This window comes from Girardinichthys multiradiatus, chromosome X (genome assembly GCF_021462225.1).
Source record: "Girardinichthys multiradiatus isolate DD_20200921_A chromosome X, DD_fGirMul_XY1, whole genome shotgun sequence".
In the NCBI taxonomy this organism is placed as follows: domain Eukaryota; kingdom Metazoa; phylum Chordata; class Actinopteri; order Cyprinodontiformes; family Goodeidae; genus Girardinichthys; species Girardinichthys multiradiatus.
The window spans coordinates 32343271-32355302 of NC_061817.1; the positions used below are offsets into that span (position 1 = coordinate 32343271).

At 41.8% G+C, this 12032-nt stretch overlaps 1 protein-coding gene across 4 annotated transcripts in view; it reads left to right on the top strand.

Moving 5' to 3' along the window:
* svilc (supervillin c) overlaps positions 1-12032 on the top strand; it is a 38990-nt gene that overhangs the window by 13231 nt on the left and 13727 nt on the right. For 2 of the 4 annotated variants that reach the window (XM_047357210.1, XM_047357213.1), the window contains 8 exons: positions 1710-1771; positions 2639-2784; positions 5340-5559; positions 5670-6190; positions 6326-6425; positions 9334-9375; positions 9473-9535; positions 10650-10724. In XM_047357210.1, the coding sequence (XP_047213166.1) occupies positions 1710-1771; positions 2639-2784; positions 5340-5559; positions 5670-6190; positions 6326-6425; positions 9334-9375; positions 9473-9535; positions 10650-10724 (1229 nt within the window). The remainder of the gene's footprint in view (positions 1-1709; positions 1772-2638; positions 2785-5339; positions 5560-5669; positions 6191-6325; positions 6426-9333; positions 9376-9472; positions 9536-10649; positions 10725-12032) is intronic. The other 2 variants (XM_047357211.1, XM_047357212.1) reach the window with 2 other exon arrangements.

Sequence of the window (12032 nt, forward strand, 5' to 3'; positions counted from 1 at the left end):
CAGTTCTCCATTTATCTCAATCTCTTTCAAAAAGAATAGTCACTAGCGGTTCTATTTTTGTTTATACAGGTCCTTCTCAAAATATTAGCATATTGTGATAAAGTTCATTATTTTCCATAATGTCATGATGAAAATTTAACATTCATATATTTTAGATTCATTGCACACTAACTGAAATATTTCAGGCCTTTATTGTCTTAATACGGATGATTTTGGCATACAGCTCATGAAAACCCAAAATTCCTATCTCACAAAATTAGCATATCATTAAAAGGGTCTCTAAACGAGCTATGAACCTAATCATCTGAATCAATGAGTTAACTCTAAACACCTGCAAATGATTCCTGAGGCCTTTAAAACTCCCAGCCTGGTTCATCACTCAAAACCCCAATCATGGGTAAGACTGCCGACCTGACTGCTGTCCAGAAGGCCACTATTGACACCCTCAAGCAAGAGGGTAAGACACAGAAAGACATTTCTGAACGAATACAGAGTGCTGTATCAAGGCACCTCAGTGGGAAGTCTGTGGGAAGGAAAAAGTGTGGCAGAAAACGCTGCACAACGAGAAGAGGTGACCGGACCCTGAGGAAGATTGTGGAGAAGGGCCGATTCCAGACCTTGGGGGACCTGCGGAAGCAGTGGACTGAGTCTGGAGTAGAAACATCCAGAGCCACCGTGCACAGGCGTGTGCAGGAAATGGGCTACAGGTGCCGCATTCCCCAGACCTGGGCTACAGAGAAGCAGCACTGGACTGTTGCTCAGTGGTCCAAAGTACTTTTTTTGGATGAAAGCAAATTCTGCATGTCATTCGGAAATCAAGGTGCCAGAGTCTGGAGGAAGACTGGGGAGAAGGAAATGCCAAAATGCCAGAAGTCCAGTGTCAAGTACCCACAGTCAGTGATGGTCTGGGGTGCCGTGTCAGCTGCTGGTGTTGGTCCACTGTGTTTTATCAAGGGCATGGTCAATGCAGCTAGCTATCAGGAGATTTTGGAGCACTTCATGCTTCCATCTGCTGAAAAGCTTTAAGGAGATGAAGATTTCATTTTTCAGCACGACGTGGCACCTGCTCACAGTGCCAAAACCACTGGTAAATGGTTTACTGACCATGGTATCACTGTGCTCAATTGGCCTGCCAACTCTCCTGACCTGAACCCCATAGAGAATCTGTGGGATATTGTGAAGAGAACGTTGAGAGACTCAAGACCCAACACTCTAGATGAGCTAAAGGCCGCTATCGAAGCATCCTGGGCCTCCATAAGACCTCAGCAGTGCCACAGGCTGATTGCCTCCATGCCACGCCGCATTGAAGCAGTCATTTCTGCAAAAGGATTCCCGACCAAGTATTGAGTGCATAACTGTACATGATTATTTGAAGGTTGACGTTTTTTGTATTAAAAACACTTTTCTTTTATTGGTCGGATGAAATATGCTAATTTTGTGAGATAGGAATTTTGGGTTTTCATGAGCTGTATGCCAAAATCATCCGTATTAAGACAATAAAAGACCTGAAATATTTCAGTTAGTGTGCAATGAATCTAAAATATATGAATGTTAAATTTTCATCATGACATTATGGAAAATAATCAACTTTATCACAATATGCTAATATTTTGAGAAGGACCTGTATGTAGCAATAATTTAAGTGTGTTGAGTTGCAATGCTTTCCCTCCACATTCACATCTTGATAATTTCCATCTTCTCCTTTCCAGTGGATGTGAAAACAGATGATAGATCCAAAATGAGCGTGGCAGCCAAGATGTCTCTGTTTAAAGTAAGTCTGTGCTCTGAAACAGGAACCTCGTTGCTACTCTCAATCAGTTTATTTCCTTAAGGAAGCTACTCTAACCTAAACTTAACAAGTGCTAATGCAGTACTGATGTAATGGAGTTGTTATGCCTGCTGAGAAATAGACAGAAAGTCAAAAGAACAGTTTCCTGACCTGTGCTTCGAACAGTCTTAGAGACACTTTTCTGATCATGCAGAACAGCCTGATCATGTGGTGGTAATATGGATCAGCCTTGATATTTCTTTTTCACCCAGAAGCTGAAACGTTTCAGTTTTAGTCCCAGTGACTCAGGTGAAAATGTGCCAGACACTGTAGTGCCAATAACAACCAGCAGCTGTGGTATAATTAGCCTGCTGCTCTTTAGAGACTGGCAGCAGGGAAACTGATACATGCAAGTCTCTGGTTACACCGTGACCTGTTGGACGTAAGCTGCCAAGATGCTTTATCCGCTAGTTATAGTGCCACTTTGCCTGCCTTCTTACATAAATACGGGACATTGCAAAGTATTGAGTCATCTCGCATTTATTTAAAATTTCCTACCGCGTAACCAGGCTCTTTTCTAATATTTTAAACACTCTTGATCAGTTCAGGCTTCCTGGAGTTTTTTTCAAACTGAAGAAAAATGCAACTCTTAGTTTCTGTTTCAAATTGTTTTTCTTATTTCTTGAAGATCTGCTGTAGATGATTTATAAGTTCTGGACTATTGACCAAGACTACTCGTCATCTTTAGGGTGTTCAGAAGTTCAAGCCTTCTTGCTAAAACCTTACATTTGGGTTCCACCTTTGGGGAAAGGTTTGGGATCTTTTTTCTGCCTTGACGAGGTGATATTAATACCTTCTCTGCCTTTTGAGGAACTGGAGAAGTCATCTGCCCCTGATTCCTCTGCTCTGTTGAAGCCTCGCTCAGGCAGCAGCTTTCATGAACGGAGGACGCGCCGTGGCAACGACCCTCGCTTTCTCACTCAGCCAATCACCTGTGAGGAAATGGTGGCAATAAGGTGGGTAGGGATGTGCTATGAAACCAGTGCTGAATAATAAAATGGTTTTACTTTGTGAAGCTGTTTCACCTAAAATCATTCAACCCCCACTGCAGTTAGGTTTATTAGCAAAATATGCAAACAAAACTGACAACTTTTCTGTGAAATCTTAACTCACTCCTTACAGGCAAAGCCTCCAGGTCATTAATATTGCTTGGTTTGCCTGCTGCAACCGTCTTATTCAAAATCCCTCCAGAGCTTTTTAACAGAGCTCAAGTCCATCGACTGGCATTACCACTTTAGTATCCTCCATGACTTCTTCTGAAACCAACCCTTGGTGAACTTTGGGATCATTGACATATTGGAATACAGCATGACATTTTCTCCCGGGATTTCCTGATTCTTGATAGACTCCATCTTTCCCTCCACAGGCTGCAGGTTTCCAGTACAAGAGGAGCAAGGAAGCCAGAGAGCATCACTGGGTCTCTGCCATGCTTTAATGAAGGCATGGTGCTCTTTTCAGCATATGTTTTCTTTCCTCCTCCAGACATACTGCTGATCCAAAGGCCTGAACAGTTTTATATGAGCATGTGCCTTATTGTGGCTACTGAAAGCTCAGTTTCTGCTGCCACCAAGTCCTCAGCAAGCTGCCACTAGATTAACGTGGAGTAAAATGCTGTAAAACTCATATATAAATATATATTCAGAAACTGGTGACCCCTAGGACAAAAGTAGAAATCACATCCCAAAATGCTGGAAAATAACCGAGCTAAGATCCTGTAGAACTTTTACATACTGACTGATAAAATAAGCAGCAGAGGACAGCTGTTGCGATCAATGTGGCCATCTTAAACGATGGAAACACCAAGAAAAATGTTACTAAAAGTGGAAAAATACCAATGGCTCAGGGAGAAGCTAGAGAGAGCATGTAGTGCCTGTGGACTACTCGGGGCAGTGATCCGCAAACTGGAGAAATGGCTCCAACGGTTACAGACACCCGGAGAAACATCGGAGACCCCAGTCCAGAAGAGTGCAGTCTTAGGAGCACTGGTGGATTTCTTTTGGACTAGCAAGCTAAGACAACTACTTTGGAGCATATTTACAGTAGCAGGTCTGCCGTGTCTTTTCTTCTGGGATATAGGTGGCACAGTTGTGACATTAGTCTTTTAAGAAAGACTAATCTCATGTGTTTTTATTACTCTTACATACTTATTAACTCCTTAATGCTGGTGCAGCTGGTTTGCAAAAATCAACACACAGTCAGTGGAAATACTAAGTAACCGCCATGAGTCAATAGCTTTTAGAACCAACTTTAGCAGCAAAATTCTAAAGTAATCATTTTCTTTCCGTCTGTCTTTTGCTGTGGAGGGAATTTGGCCCACTCTGCTACACAAGCTCGCTTCAGTACATTGTTGTTGCAGGCATTGGTTCCTGCACAGCTTTTTTAATGTTCCCACGCATCATTTCAATCAGGCTGAAGTTTGGACTTTCAATGGGCCACTGCATCACCTCGATTCTTTTCCTTTTACAGTCTTTCTGTGATGAACTTGCTATTCTGTTGGGTGTAATTCCAGCCCCCTTGCATCACCGAGGTTGGGCAATGTTTTAGTGGTTGGCCTGGAGACCTTAGTTTTACTCTTGAGTATGTTAGTATGCAGAGGAGATCATGGTTGATTTAATACCCTCTTTCACAAAACACTTCCCCAATAAAGCCGCAAAGACAGCCTCCTCTCTGAGCTGCCTTTTGACATTCATTTTTCCCAGATCACACTGGCCACGTCTTGCAGACGTGAGCTTTTAAAACTCAAGCCAGCATCATGGAACCAAAGTATTCACTGGGTGGAGTTCAACTCATTATGCATAAAATGTGTGACAGACATCTCCCGTTCTAAAAGGTAAAATGCATCAGGGGGGTGTGCTGTGGCTTTTGATGCCACTGCTACTTGAAAGAACTGTTCTGGCAGTACCAGTACCATTGATCTGTTCTGCACCACGATGATCCCAGCCTGAAATCTGTTGGGGTGGCAGTCGCACAGATTGCCTGTCATAACTACTTCACAATCTCTGGCTGCAAGATTAATCCTAATTGGCTAAACCTTACATAATTCTTTCATAAATCAGCTGATGCAGAGCTGTGACTACCTCGCTTGGCAGCTCAGAGGTGGAATAAAGGTGGATGGACGTCAGTGACTGACACTGGTATTGGGTCTTTGTGCTGAAATGCTGTATTGGGCTTTTCTACAAACATGGTGCTATATAGCTTCTTTGCTTTGGTCTTAACTGTACAATGTACATTTTTAATACAGATGTAAATCTAGTTCATGCAGTCATTCATAAGTTACTTGGGCAAAATCAAACTGCAGATCTTTTTTAGCTCTACAGTTGTATCACCAGCTGCTGTATGGAGTGTGGTGGATTCACTAAAAATAAACCACACTGTGTGTGATAAAGGCGGTGAAGGAACATGGTGTACACACCAATGTGTTTTCAATACTTTATAGGTCTTAAAAATAATACATAATAAATATTCTTATGACAGTTCTGCATGTTTGATGCTTATTTTGTTACATTTGCAGCACTCCTCCATCAGCAGATATCCGGTCTGGGCAGGTTGAATCAGTGGGGGACGGAGATGAAAGCTGCAGGATGAGCATGAGAGACAAGCTGGCCCTCTTTAACAGACTGTCTGTACATGGAAAGAATGGGGCCAGCCCCACCGGCGGGCCCCCAGAGAGGCGAAAGCAAAAAGGAGCTCGGTACCGTACCCAGCCCATCACAGTAGACGAAGTCAGTCTGGTAAGGGAAAAAAATAAAAATGGAGTCAAAGGTAAACTCAGAAATGACGTTCATGATCTCTGCTTTGTGTGTATTTGACTTTTGTATGTTCATTTCATGTCTCACTGCAGCTTCAGAAAGGCCCCATTCAGCTTCCTGCCTTCAGTTTGTCCCCTAATCTGTACGACAGACAGCAGGCCTCGTCTGTTAATCTAAAACCCAGCGAGGTGCTCCTTATACAACCAAAATCTGAACTTTCAGAACCTGAATCAACACACCAGGGCTCACAGGAGTACAATTCTGAGCCGTGCTTGAAGGGGATCCTGAAGAAGAGACGGCCTGAAGGCTCAGAGTGGAGCGAGAACGAAGGTCGGGAACTGCCACAAAACCAGCAACAGAATGGTGAAGACTGCACAGATGCAGAGATGTTTGGGAGGATAGAAGGAGCTGAGAGGCTGGAATCACAGAGAGAGACATCAGAAGTGGAGCGTAGTTCTGTCAAAGTAGCTCCCTGGAGGCAGAGAGCTCGAAACAGGATGGAGACCCCAACACAAGTCCTGTCAGAGCAGGATGCTCCTCAGGAGGAGTGGCCTTCTCAGAGCTCACCACAGGAGATCATTTCCTCTGCGGCAAACAGCTCAGATGTTACTGGGCAAGTTGAATGAGTCATATGAGCTGTTGTTCTTTATAGATGTCACATGCAATATTATTACCTAATAATGGTTCTGATATAAAAACACAGATAGCAGACAACTTTTTTATTCGAATTATATTGTGATTTGTTTAGAACACAAGCTGAAGAGCAGAGTATTGAAGAAGACAAGCCCAAACCAACAGTTTCGGTCTCTGTCGGAGTTTGCTTGCCTAAACTACAGGAAGAAGCAGGGGTGAGAAATAGAAATGAATTTATGTCCCCGCATCACTGCAAACATTTATCAATTAAGAATTTTGTTTGAAATAACAGCCCAAATATGTTTTAAAACTGTTTTAGTTTATGACATCTAAAAACATCCGACCAGGCCAAATAGAAAAGTAAAAAATTCAACACAACATGTTTTATCTCCAAAAATTACCAAAATATCTCTTTATGGAGAAATACAGCATCACGCACAAGTTATTACACCCCTTGATTTTTTTCATGTTACAACCACAAACTTTGGTGTATTTTATTGGGATTTCTTGTGATAAACCGATACATGGTTTTCAAATAATGTTCAATTATAAATGTTTGAAATGTTGGGATTATGATTATTGATTAATTAATATTTATCAATAATTATAATTAAAAATCATATTTAAAAAAAAAAAAATTCTTAACCAAACATCCTCATTTATGAATCGAAACCAGAGATGTCTTCTGGTGTTGTAATTGTGGCTCAACGCCTTTGATAATTACAACCGTTAAATACTCCGTAATAATTGATAACTATTACCAGAGATGTCACTGTTTAATCAACTGTTTCTACCGAAACATGAGGAACTTTTAACCTTATTTTGACTGACGAATCACTCTTGCACACAATAAACACAAAACGCCTTCTCTTATCTATGTGAATATTTATTAAATCAACAGCCTGATCTCCCTCGCTATTCCGATTCAATAATCTTCACCTAATCAAACATGCAAAGTTCTACTCAGAAGGAAAAAAATATATCTCACTAAACAAAATAAAACAAAACAGCAGTGGGTGTGTATGGAATCAAACCAGCAGTTATGGCAAAGGTGATAATATGACAAAGGAATATGGTGTTGAACGGAGTTTTGGGAAGCGGCCCGCCAGAAAGTATAGCTTAGTTACGGTGAGCCATAAAACATCCCCCGCCGCTGGGGATGTTCGAGAACACAAAGGGTTATAAAACTTTTGGCAGCAACTCATAAAACATGAAGTTGAAGACAAAGAAAATGGTTGATTTTCACCATAAGGTTATTATAGCGGTCCAGTTTCACAGCGCACCTGCTCTCAGCTGTTCACACGGTGAAAGCACAATCTTGCTGGACTCGGCGGCCTCAGAAAACAACAGTAATCACGTTTCAAAAGAACAATGGCATGCACATACAATTCAGAACATCATTTCACACTAAGTGGCGATTCTACATCGCACTAAAACCCTACTCTATCCTGCCCAAGCTATTCCTAATAAAGAAATGAAAATAAAAGGGTGGATTTTACTTGTTGAAGTCTTCCTTCTGGGGCAGCGAGTGAGAGAGAAAAGGGGTGAAGAGTTTCTGCGCATCTGCAGTTAAACTCCAAGAAAGTGGTCAATCTCTGTCCTTTGGCCTCCTTGGCGAAAGGGAAAAATATGATCTGACCGTCAGCAGTTGACTGGAACAAACAAGGTGCCAATCCGTCTCCTTGAAACCACTGTGAGGCTTTTTTTCTTCTGTTATGTGTTAAACTCACGTCTTCGATCGGCAAAGTGAAATTTCTGGCCTTCTTATTCCAGAAACATCTTTCATGAATTTTTCTTTTCTGTTAGCCAACGAGGAGAATAAATGAAATCCACGTGGGACCTCTTCTCCAGAATGAGATGTTGGTCCGGTCTCCAACGTGAAGCAAAGTGTGGGCAGTCTCATAGTCCGTTTATATGGTTCAGTGGGGCATCGGAACTGGGACGCCCCGTCTTATCAGCCGCAGTGGCCGCTGGGATTTGTAGGACAGACTATCCTGCGGTACAAAATGGCCGAAAATGCCGGAAAGCCTGGTAGCGTCCAGCAACGTGCAAATGGTCAGCAAACAAGTGGTCCAACAGAAAATTGCAGCATGTGTTTGTATCAGCGACTGGAGACTTTGTATAACCCTTCATATTCCAGTCTTCTCGGACCAGCTTCCCTGCCTCTGCTGAGGAAAAGCATCCCCAAAGCATGGTGCCGCCACCATGTTTCTCTGAGGAGATTACTTTTCATTGCTGTCTTTCAACCATGGCTTTCTTCTTCCATTTCTTTCAACAAATTCTTCCACCTGAGCTAAAGATCTCTGCAGCTCCTCCACAGTTCCCATGGGCCTCATGGCTGCTTCTCGGGTTAATGCGCTCCTTGCCCAGCCTGTCTGTTTAGGTGGATGGCATGTCTTGGTAGGTAGCTGTATTTATACTTATATTTTTACAGATTAGATTTTATTTAGGGGTATCAGGAGCTGGTTACAAATGCATGGTATACTTTTCAGACTTATATTTGTTAAAAAGTGGAAAACCACATATCCTTTTCCTTCCAGTTTACCATAATTCACTACTTGGTGTGGATTATACACCAAATCTCAAGGAAATACACATGTGAAAACAAATCTAGTCTTAGATTCTGCAGAGCATCGTTCTTTAACATGGGTAAAGCATTTAAACCTAGTGTACTGCTTATGTGATAAATTTTTGCATCAATTTCATTTGAATATTGTGCTTGCTGTGTTAGAGGTTAGTGGGTTCACTTTTCCAGATGGCTTTAAATTTTGAGACTCGACCTGCAGTAAGATGGGGCCATTATCCGTGCCACTGAAACCAGATATAGCATCTCTCAGCACAAGCATTTGGTATGTGTTTAATATTTTGAGATCAGACTCATGTTACTGGGAGGCATATTCAGACCAGTTATGCGTTTTATACCAGCTGGTGGGAATGTGGAATGCAAACAGACTTATAATGTGCTAGTTAAATTTTACCCTCTTAATGACCTAAAGATCTCTTCTGCAGCAACACACCCGTGTTACATGTATCAACGATATTTACTGTGTTTGTTTTTGTTAATCTTTTATGGTTATGTTAATTCTTTACATCATTTTCCTCTCTTTTGTTTTTCTTATGCAGGACCAATCAGAAAGCCCTGTTTGTGAGACACCTCAGTGCTGGGTAAAGCTTTACAATATGATTCAAAACGCTTCATCCTCATAACGAAATATAGCTTGAATGAAGCAGGTTTAGCTTGCCACTCTCTCTTCTCTCCCAGGAACCTGTCTTTGCCTCTGTCTATGCTATCAATACACCCCAATATATCATGTGTTTTAATCAGGTAACTGCGTGACCTGGTGCATGGGACCTTAAATGCTGCTTGTCATGATTTGGAGTGTTCAGTATGCAGTGGAACGTTTTTGAAGGCGCACACATTCAGATAAATGTGATTGTTGCAGCTAAAGCGTGAAGTTTAACTCACTCTGAAAGCCCAACTCTGCTAAATTCACAAAGCTTTGCAGTTTACTTCATCGTTTGCACATTTTGCACGCTCCAGCTGCTTCTTTTCCGCACTGAATACAAGGAGCAGGTTGTGCACTAAATACATGCAGAATCAAACATGTCCAACAAAACGAGCATCTTTTTAGTGCATTGCAGATGTCTTTGATTCAACAGGAAACACACCCAGGTGATCAAAGAAATAGAAATACTTGTGGTCTGCCTGTCCAGAACAGCACTGCTCTTCCAGAATTTGACACCACTTGCCCTGGCTGTCTATTACATACATACAAGTATAGATTTTCTACTGAATGCCTACATAATACCTTATTTAAATGTGGGTTAACTGCACAGATAGGTATTCTTTTCAGAGTGTATTTTTTTGCTTAATTTGGTCATATAGAGTGATGCATAGAATGAATATTTTTTTTACAGAAGAAATGAAAGGGAGAGAAAAAAAAAGAAAGAAAAAAAAAATGTCTTCCCACCTTTAAGAGACCCACTCAAGATAGGTATTGCTATTTTAGGAGATGTTCCTCTATATGAATATTGGAAATTAGTGGTTTTCACACTTTTGGAAATTAGTGGTTTTCACACTTTTGGATGCATGCGATAGCTTTGTAAGATTGTCTGTCTGTCACCAAAAGAGCATTTTCTTTATCCAATGTTGTGCTTCTTCTTGGGGATCTTATTTTACCCTCATAGTTTCAGCCTTGAAGTCAGTTTGTAATCCCAAAGCAGTATTACAAATGTAGTTTTAAATCCTTAGATAATAAACGTAAAATGTGTTGTACAAACTTGCTGCTGTTGAAGCATTGCAATGGACAGCTCTCCTCCATGTGAATTCTATACATCTTGTACCTTAAATATTTGTTGGGTGACTTTGAGTCATTAGCTTACATTTATCTGGATCATGAATGTCTCTGAATGTTGTTTTCTTTTCTCTTCATCCTCAGACCAATATGTGCTTTGAGGCCCAAGAAGTCTCCCCTCCTACAAAGAGCCCGATCCAGCCCCAGTGGAGACAGAAGGTGATATATATATATATATATAGTCTTCATTGATTGCACATTGCACCAGTAAGAGCAGAGTGTGAAGGTTCAATTAGCAGGGTAAGAGCACAGTTTTGCTCAAAATATTGAAATGCACTCAACTTTATGGGTGACATACCAAAGTTCAAAAGAGGACAAATTGTTGGTGCATGTCTTGCTGGTGCATCTGTGACCAAGACAGCAAGTCTTTGTGATGTATCAAGAGCCACGGTATCCAGGGTAATGTCAGCATACCACCAAGAAGGACGAACCACATCCAACAGGATTAACTGTGGACGCAAGAGGAAGCTGTCTGAAAGGGATGTTCGGGTGCTAACCCGGATTGTATCCAATAAACATAAAACCACGGCTGCCCAAATCACGGCAGAATTAAATGTTCACCTCAACTTTCCTGTTTCCACCAGAACTGTCCGTCGGGAGCTCCACAGGGTCAATATACACGGCCGGGCTGCTATAGCCAAACCTTTGGTCACTCATGCCAATGCCAAACGTCGGTTTCAATGGTGCAAGGAGCGCAAATCTTGGGCTGTGGACAATGTGAAACATGTATTGTTCTCTGATGAGTCCACCTTTACTGTTTTCCCCACATCCGGGAGAGTTACGGTGTGGGAAAACAGGTGTGAAGCCCCAAAGAAGCGTACCACCCAGACTGTTGCATGCCCAGAGTGAAGCATGGGGGTGGATCAGTGATGGTTTGGGCTGCCATATCATGGCTTTCCCTTGGCCCAATACTTGTGCTAGATGGGCGCGTCACTGCCAAGGACTACCGAACCATTCTTGAGGACCATGTGCATCCAATGGTTCAAACATTGTATCTTGAAGGCGGTGCCATGTATCAGGATGACAATGCACCAATACACACAGCAAGACTGGTGAAAGATTGGTTTGATGAACATGAAAGTGAAGTTGAACATCTCCCATGGCCTGCACAGTCACCAGATCTAAATATTATTGAGCCACATTGGGGTGTTTTGGAGGAGCGAGTCAGGAAACGTTTTCCTCCACCAGTATCACGTAGTGACCTGGCCACTATCCTGCAAGAAGAATGGCTTAAAATCCCTCTGACCACTGTGCAGGACTTGTATATGTCATTCCCAAGACGAATTGATGCTGTATTGGCCGCAAAAGGAGGCCCTACACCATACTAATAAATTATTGTGGTCTAAAACCAGGTGTTTCAGTTTCATTGTTCAACCCTTGTATACAGGTCCTTCTCAAAATATTAGCATATTGTGATAAAGTTCATTATTTTCCATAATGTCATGATGAAAATTTAACATACATATA